The 9579-nt window shown below is 34.9% G+C and overlaps 1 protein-coding gene across 9 annotated transcripts in view; it reads right to left on the bottom strand.

Moving 5' to 3' along the window:
* Window positions 1–5664, bottom strand: part of LOC112318433 (mucin-19) — a 94408-nt gene extending 88744 nt beyond the window's left edge. For all 9 annotated transcript variants that reach the window (XM_071221049.1, XM_071221052.1, XM_071221056.1 and 6 more), the window contains exons 1-2: window positions 5530–5664; window positions 3503–3535 (exon numbers count right to left, since the gene is read on the bottom strand). In XM_071221049.1, coding sequence (XP_071077150.1) covers window positions 3503–3535; window positions 5530–5581 — 85 coding nt within the window. In that variant the 5' untranslated portion in view covers window positions 5582–5664. The remainder of the gene's footprint in view (window positions 1–3502; window positions 3536–5529) is intronic.
* Window positions 5665–9579: the final 3915 nt, after the last annotated feature.

Here is a 9579-nt window from a genome sequence, read left to right on the forward strand (position 1 = left end):
TTACCTTTTATTGTATTTAGGTTGTAGAAAGACACAGAGATATGAAATGCACTATAAGAAGAATGTATGAATGTAATCTTGGGCTATTTTAATTGTGTATACATTAGACTGGAATGAAATTAAATCTATATTGATATTAGCAAAAACACTATTGTTAGAGTTAAGAAAAATCCACGAAAGCAGTCCTTTCGGTGGGTAGGGAAACAAAGTAGTGGATAATACTGAGTGATATCCAACTGTCCGAAGGAATCAGTAGTGAAGCTATTGGGGCTAGACCAATTTTAACTAAAATAGATCACTAAGGAACTAATCCCATCATGCGGAATAAAAGCACGTTCTGTCAATAAAAGTAGAAGTAAAATCTACATTCACATTTCTCTTACAGGTTTAAGTGATTGTAGAAAAGCTAGTAACTGGAGCACATTTCCATTTCAAATGCCACCATCTTTTAAAATAACTGATTAAATATTAAAATGTCTGACCCAAATTATACAAAAATACACCAGAGTACGTTTCTTTGTAATAATAAGGAATATTTCATTAAATGTTTTGATTTTTTCAGAAAGACTCTCCCTTTTTTCAAGGCAAAGTACTGCCGCTGTGTTATTATTTGGTATAAACAGTTTAAGAAAAGAAAAGCAAGAAATTTACCTGAACTGCTTTTAGCTATTTCATCATGGAAAGAAAGGGGAGAGGTGATAATTGCTGTCGTTAGCAGCGCGTTTGACAGATTTTCCAACAGAAAGTCAATCTTGGTTACAGCCATTTCTTGTCCTTGGGAGGTGTTCCCACAGAGATGTGCTCATTGAATTCGATACTCAGGCATGAATATGGTAGTTACCCATTGACCCTGGTGCATTTGTCCCCTTCCAGGACACCCCTATAACGGGCATACCTCTGCAGTCCTCCAGCCAGTGTGGAGTCCAGCCGAGAGGCATGGATTAGAGCACAGCAAAATACAGTCATTCCGGGATGACTGAAAAGGCGCTTCAAAGCATTCATTATTATTCAGTTGGTGAAATTCAGATGTTCTAATTAAAAGATTCTTTCATGTGACCAAAGTACTGTGGAACTAAATTTACTTAATTTGAAACACATGACCAGGATTTCTACTTTACAGTTGGGACCCGTAACATTAGTAGACATGTAACTTGCAAATGACCTAAGGGCTACTATTGTGAATGAAGGTGAATTGTTTTCATATTCAAATAAGTAGTATACTCGTCAAGCTAGATCATGGGTGCAGCTGAGTCAAAGACTCACAATAAGAGTGAGTACATACAACACATAACATAATTTACATATAAGCACACTTTTAAATTAGAGTTAAGGATATAAAGATACTTTACTAAAAACGTCAAAGCATTGGTATCCAATAGAATTTTCTAATTATGTGAAATTAAATGGTACTTTTGAATGGTAATAGAATTTTGCATGAAGTTGCATATTGATTATGTATCCAAGAAACTTCAAAAAACACTTTGGGTAATATTTTTATTTTAGAATTAATGGATTGCAGATTTGTTGGTTATTTTTTTAATGTTTCCTCATACTCTGTAATCTTTACAAATTTCCTAAACCCAAACTGACTACATTATTGAAGTAGAAAGTCAGCATATGTTTGGATACTAAGATAAACTTCTAACAATTGGAAATGTCCTGAAAAATCCAGGATTTATGGTCAGCAAACCTACCTCTGACCTATAGGTGTAAGTTAAGACAAACAGTAAACACAGCCAGTTAAAAGACAAAGGGTTTCCTATCTAATTGTGTGCTAATCAATTGTCACCAAAACCAACTGTGTGTACTTACTCACACAAATACATGCATACATATTTACCCAAAGAGTGAAGAAATGGTTTAGCAATATGGTTTGGAGACACTTAATATAAATGTTTCTTAAAAATGTACAATTACATATTCTCCATATAGATTAAGTACCTGGATGATTCTTTCTAAAATACAAGTTGCAATCGAAAGTCTTCCCCAAACAAATCCTCTTGCAACAGACAAAGTTGTCATAAAACCCACTGATGAATTTTTACCCATCAGGAACAATTCCACAGGCCTCACGCAGAGTGCACACTCTTACAACAAACACTGTTAATGAGCTTGGATCAATGGTGTTCTCACCCCAACAGACGGAAGTAAGATTTGGAATCGGTGCAAAAAGAGCAAACAAAATGATCCTATCAGCACATGAAGCTGGATGTTTAGGAGAGACAGAAAGTCAACTCAAAAGCAGACACAAGAACTCAGAAACCATCTCTTGAGTAGGGACCAACCGTCTTGTTCACATCAGTAGGTTCCAAGGGCACCACTGCATGATATGTGATATGATCATTGGTATTCATTTTAATGTCCTCAAAAAAAAGTTAAACTATGTTTAGAAGTGGATAAGATGGGATATCTCTGGTTCATTTTGGAAAGTATACTTTGTAAAGGATTTGGTTATGCATAAAAAATCATACCTATGTTTCCAAATTATTTTATTAATTCAAAACAAGTATACACTGAATGCTTGTCCCATTGCAGCCACTGTTCTCAGCATAGTGAATACAGGGCAAATAACATTGATGAAAATTCTGTCTTTGAGGAGTGTACAATTATGTGTGATAAATGAGCAAGGAGTTCTGGTAATTCACTCACAAATCGAGTGTGTGTGAAACACATAAATTTTCTGTATTCTTTGTTGGTGGGAATATAGATTGGTACAGTTACTATGAAAAAACAGTTTGGAGGTTGCTCAATAAATATAAAATGGAACTACCATATGATCCAAAACTTACTTCTGAGTATATATCCAAAAAAATTATATCACTATCCCAAAGAGATGTTTGTACCCTCGTGTTCATTACAGCATTATTCACAATAGCCAAGATGTTGAAGAAACCTAAGTGTCCATTGACAGATGATGGCTAAAAAAATAGAATAGTATTCAGCCATAAAAAAGGAAATACTGTCATTTGTGACAACATGGATACATCTTAAGGATATTATGCTAAGTGAAAGAAGTCAAACAGAGAGAAATAACTACTGTATGATCTCCCGTATAGGTGAAATCTAACAACATCTAACTCAGTGGAAACAAAGACTAGAATGGCGGTTGCCAAGAGCTTTGGGGTGGGAGAGACAGAATTGAAAAAAGTGCAAACTTCCACTTCCAGATGAGTAAGTTTGGGGAATCCAATGTGCAGTATTGTGACTACAGCTAACAATACCATATTATATATTAAAAAGTCACAGAGAGCGTAGATCTTAAATGTTCCCACCACAGAAAATTAGTTATTATGTGAGGTGATGGAGGTGTTAACTAACCTTAACCCTGTAATAATTTCTCTCTCTATATCGACCAAATCATCCATCACATGTAAACCTTAAATTTACACAATATGTCAATTATATCTCAGTGTAGCTGGAAACATACCGCTGGATTCCAAAAGCAGGTTCAGAGAACACTTTGACACATCTAAATCAAGATTAATTTCTGAAAGGTACTGACCTGATTCTGTGCTGTTTAATGAGGCTTCAACATCTATAAAAAATGAAAAAAGTAAAAACAGATCATTTTATACTTCTCTATAGCATATTTTTAAGTCAATGAGAATGCTTTTGTATTCCTTCTTCTTTTAAATTCAATGTAAGCCATCTACTTTTTGTACCCAATAATTGTTATATTTCAATATTAATTTATTATTCTGGAGTTTTTTATTTATTAAATAATATCTACATAGATCTAAGTAATAAATTTAACCTGTTAACATACTTAAATGAAAGTTTTCAATGTCAACTCACTCTTAGAAATATATGGTCAAGTAAATTAAAGCCATAAATTAATATTATCAGTATTTTAATCTTTCTTATACTATTAAAACTTTTTACAGCTTTCAATCTAAAGTGTATTTTTATCTAAATTTCACTTGATTTTATTTTCCCTAAATATTTTCTAGTTAATATGTTTATAAATAATGAATTAGATTTAAAAAAGAAAAAAGAAAATCAACTGTATAGACTTGAATCTACAGAGATGATGGAATATCCTGGGAAAAATAATTAAATATCCATATCTATTTAATGTCAAACTACATCTCATATCACTTTAGTTTTTCCAATTAGTCAGGGAACTATTTCTATTTTTCTTTCCTTCTCTACAGTTATGGTTGGTTCAACAATACAAATTTTACTTCTGATTGATTATATGGGTGCCTCTTCAATATCTGCTTCTCCATCTTCCAGCTCTCAAGCCTTCCCGTCCTGTAACCTACTGGGAAGGAAAGGAATCTGTGTGTGGAACATGGGCCCCATTGACAAAGGGCAACACAAAGGCTCTTTAACTAAAGCACTTGGAGTTTCTGCAAGGAGCAGTTCCAGGTATTTCCTTATTTCCTACAATAAGCTTATAAATAAATACATAAAAGCTCTGAGTGTTGTCAGTAAATCACCAATCTATGAATTTCTATTGAAATACTTATAATCATTTCTTAGAATGATTATGGATATCTGGGAAGTTATTTCAGAAGCATTCTCCAGTTCTCTGGTGAAGCAAATACATTGAAAATATTTTTATTGATATATTATTTAATGACTTCTTTGAAACTAATGTGTTTTTATTCTGTTACTTAACAAATAAGAAATACATTTAGGTAAAGGCAAAAAATATTACAATTTTTACAAAGTAGAAGCAAAATATATAGCAAAGTACTATATAAGGTTATGAAAATCACCATTATTTAAAGTAACCGTTTTCTAATGGTCCATCAGATGATTTCCCAGGTAGTTAGTTTAAGAATAGAAATATTTTCTCTTAAAACAAATAATTATAGTCCCCTCAGAGGGGACTATTCTGGCTCCTCAGAGAAGTAAATTGTATCCTACTTCTAAATTTAGAAAATAGATTTTAAGTGTAGATGTAGAATAGATCTTCTTCTTTTTACAGGTCTTTCTCTTTTGTTTGGATGTTATTGTTCTTCTGCCCCATTCAGAAACTAAATATTTTTTTCATTTTTCTCAATTTTTATTAACAAAGTGAATTAATAATGTCTTACCTTTCAATTAATTTCAGAAAATAATTGACTGAAATATCTGAGAAAGATGTTAAAGAAATTTTCCTTGCAAAAAATTTTTAGGGGATGCACCAGACTTTTAGTTACATTTTCATGACTTGTGAAAACAGAAATTACTAACAGTGCAGGTGTTTAGTCTTAGTGTGGGTGTAACTTCAACATAGCCTTTAAAGGATAAACTGTGATTAAAATGAGTAACAAACAGTAGCACTATATGCATCCTGAGTAACTTATTCCCTGACACTTCTAAGCAGATAAATTTATATCACCTTAAGACAGGCTTGTTAAAGTTGACATAATATCCTATAGGATTAAATTCCAGTTTTCTTTTAAAATGTATTATACTACTCTGAAGTGTAGGAAAGATTTTCTAAGGAGAAAAATGTTGGAAAGAGACAACACCAAACAAGAACATATATACCTAGACCTATCAAATTCGAAAGGATTTTTTCAATTAGTCCCTTACCTTTGCAGAAGACACAAAGTATCACAACCAAGGACAAAAAGGTCAAATTCATGGTAATGATTTGGGAACCTAGAAATGGAGACAAGTCATCCTGGAGAAACAGATGCTCAAGGAACCCTGTAATGAGAGTTTTTATACCTATTCATACACCACTGTTTCTCATCATGGGTTAGGTGTGGTAAACTTAGTGATGACAGAACAAAGATAAATATCATAGCATGCCAAAGATGAAACCCATTTCAAGCCCGTTTAGCGTCTTATTTATGTGACATCTTCCATTTTGAACAAAGTCCAGTTCATGCCAAACCCAGACCATGCCTTCCTACCGCCCTGGGCAAACAGCAAAGGCAGGAACTGAAAGCCTCAGGATTAAACACCAAATATGCTGATGATATACATGTATCTGTATCCTATTCACCATTGCAAAAGTCTTAATACCTCAAGAAACTCAAATATTGTAATTAAATATTTCAATTGTTTCTCCCTTAACAACAAATGTATTTTAAACATGAGGCTACCTTGTAACAAAGAACTCTTTACTTATCAATATGTCAATAGGTATTTCTCTAGAGAAACATATAACTATCATGTCAATATAGGTGTAAGGATAGACATACCAAGATATATAAATGCATCATGGTTATAATAATAGCTTTATTACTCACAGGATACATAATACTCCAATGAGATACATTTTTATCATTAACTGTATAATTGAATATATAAATAAGTACAAGATATGAATATAACATCAGAAAAAGAATGTTTTATGACGAAAGTAAAATCAAATAGAAAATACCATGTATGAATTGTATGTGTAGGTATTCTAGAGTGGAGGCAGGAAGTTCAAGTTAGGAAAGTACAAGTTAGTTCAAGTTAAGAGGAATGGTTCTGGTCTGTGCTAAGCAAGGCAGACAGGAGTAACAGAGGAGTCAGCGAGGCGGACCTGGAAAACAGACGGGCGGGCGGACTCCCGGGCTTTGATGGTAATCTGCTTCACTTCTGCTACCAATCACTACCAAAAAAAGACTTCAGTAGCCAAATAGAAAGCGATTCTCAGTTTATTCCCTCCAGAAAAGCAGAAGAAAGCCAGGAAGGGGAAAAGATGTATAAAGGTCAAGAACCCTTTCCCTCTGCCTTTAATCACTCATTTCTTGACTAATTTCAAGGAAGTGATGCGGACCTTCTCAAAGGACCTCACCAATGTATATTAAATGTTCTTACTCATGTGCTCCTTGCCCAGGAAGGTGAGGTTTCTTTTTCTTTTTCTTTTTTGCTAAAAAGAAGAAAAAGATTTTTATTTAAAGACTCCAGTTGTGCTGGGAACTTTGCAGAAGTCAACAACCAAACCAAACTGAAATCAGAAAAAAACAACTTAACAACAACTGGGGCTCCAAAATTGCATTCTTAGCAGTCAATTATTATAATTATTCTTAGTCTCAAAGGCCATTATTTCAGGAATTAAAGAAATAAGCTCCCGCGAAAGTAGCTTCTAAGAGACAAATGAGAATGCACATCAGAGTGCAGTGCTGAGGGGTGGCAACAGTCTGGAAACCAGGCCAGAGCACGCTCCTGACTTTACTGTCCATGAAATATTTGGTTTGCTCAGCTTGGTCCATCAATGCCCCATTTAGTAGCATCCTGGACCGTTAATCCCTCTGATTTATAATTATCCAGCATGAGGCTGCTCTTTGAAAACTAATTTTTTTTGTTCTTACCACAATTTGCTCCCTTTTATTGAATTTATTGGGGTGACATTGGTTAATAAAACTATATACATTTCGGGTGTATACACAATTCTATAATAGATCATCTGTATATTGTATTGTGTGTTTACCTCCCTGCGTCAAGTCAAGTCTCCTGCCAACATGAGTTATACCCCTTTACCTCCTTCTAAGTTCCCCAACCCCTTCCCCTCTGGTAATCACCACACTGTTGTCTGTGTCTGTGAGTTGTTGTTGTTTTGCTTAATCCCTTCACCTTTTTCACCCAGCCCTTCAACCACCCTTCCCCCTGACAGCTGTCAGCCTGCTCTCTATCTATGAGTCTATTTCTGTTTTGCTTGTTAGTTCATTTTCTTCCTTACATTTCACATGTGAGTGAAATCATATGGTTCATCTTTCTCAGACTGGCTTATTTCACTTAGCATAATTCTCTCCAGGTTCATTCATGCTGTCACAAAGAGTAAAAAATTTCTTCTTCTTCTTTCTTCTTCTTCTTCTTCTTCTTCTTCTTCTCCTTCTTCTCCTTCTTCTTCTCCTCCTCCTCCTCCCTCCTCCTTTTTTACAGCTGAGTAGTATTCCATTGTGTAAATGTGCGACGACAAATTTTTGGCCACTAATCTACTGATGGGTATTTGGGCTGCTTCCAAATCTTGCCTATTATGACTAACTCTGCAATGAAATAGGGGTGCAAGTATTCTTTCAAACTAGCGTTGCAGATATATTCCCATAAGTAGAATTGTTGGGTCATGAGGCAGTTCTATTTTTAATTTTTTGAGGAACCTCCATACTGTTTTTCCATAGTGATTGCACCAATCTCCATTCCCACCAACAGTGCAAAATGATTCCCCTTTCTCCACATCCTTGCCAACACTTGTTATTTGTTCATTTATTGTTGAGAGCATTCTGACAAGTGTGAGGGGATATCTCCTGTGGTTTTAATTAGCATTTTTCTGGTGATTAATGACATTGAGCATCTCTTCATATGTCTATCAGCCATCTGTATGTCCTTTTTGGAGAATTGTCTAGTCAGGTAAGGTGGGATTTCTTTTATCTTGGGAGAATTAGGGAAAATTTTACGAAGGGGGTAGTTTAGGGACTGAAGCAAGAAAAGTAAATGGGACCAGGACGTGCAGAATCAGGGAAGGATTCCAGATGGAAAATACATTATGAACAAAGTCAGCTGCAATTTCAAATATCCTGAAGTCTCAACACTAACTTCTCTTTCCAGATCACTTGTTCCGACAATCTACTGGCTGCCCCTCTTCTCACCAATTCAGATACCTTCTTATGTGACTTAAATTCTGTTGTTTAGCATTATTTCCTTGCATGAACCTCTAATTCCCTTGGTCCTCTCTATAGTTTCTTGACAAAACTTCAACCATGGCTTAAGTTAAATCCTCTTTTCCTTTTCCCTACCTATACCATGTAGATGAACACAACAGGGTAAAAATACACAATAGCGCTAACTTATAACTCTTAAATTTATTATCCAAGTGTGCCCTTAGATAGTCAGGCAATTATATTTTCTAATCCATTTGCTTTCACACTCTTCTGACTTCATATTTTCTGTCTTCTCTAATATCCAATACTTCCTTCTTATCTTCCCTCTTAGTTAATTACTTCATTTCCAAGTTTACCAAATAAAATAAAAGCTATCAAAAGAGGAACTCTACAAGCTCTCATTCCCAGAGATTCCTATTTACTGGCATTTGTACCATGTACTCTGCTTCCTTTCTTAACACAGATGAACTCTCTGTACGGCCGTCTCAGGTTCCCTCCCATCTGTGGGCTGGATTCCATCCATCAACATTATGCCAGTAATTTCTTCATCTCCATCTTTAGCATCAAGGTTTCCCTCCTCCCTTGGATTATTCCCAACAGTATAAATACATCCTGTTATTTGTTCTTACTTTAAAAAATGAAATAAATAGAACAAAACCAAAAAAATTTTTATGGTATCTGAATCATATCTCAGTAAAGCTGTTATGTTTAAAAACCGTTGAGCTCACTGCCCTTTCATATCTCTTCCTATTTCTCTGCCCCCCCCAGTAGTGAAACTTTACAAAAGAGTTTCTTGTGCTCATTGGCTCCCCTTCCTGACCTCTCATTATCTCATGGCCTAATTCAACTCTCATTCAGTTTTCACTCCATCACTACATTACACAAAATGTGCTCTTGCCAAGGACACTGATGCTCTTCTTTTGTGAATCCAGTTGTGAGTTTTCAGTCCTTTTATATTGACCTCTTAACAACATTTAACACACAGTTGATCAATTCCTCCTTCATGGTACACTTTGATTTCTGCAAATTCCAGGGTTTTTGTTAT

The sequence above is a fragment of the Desmodus rotundus genome, chromosome 3 (assembly GCF_022682495.2).
Source record: "Desmodus rotundus isolate HL8 chromosome 3, HLdesRot8A.1, whole genome shotgun sequence".
NCBI classification, from domain to species: domain Eukaryota; kingdom Metazoa; phylum Chordata; class Mammalia; order Chiroptera; family Phyllostomidae; genus Desmodus; species Desmodus rotundus.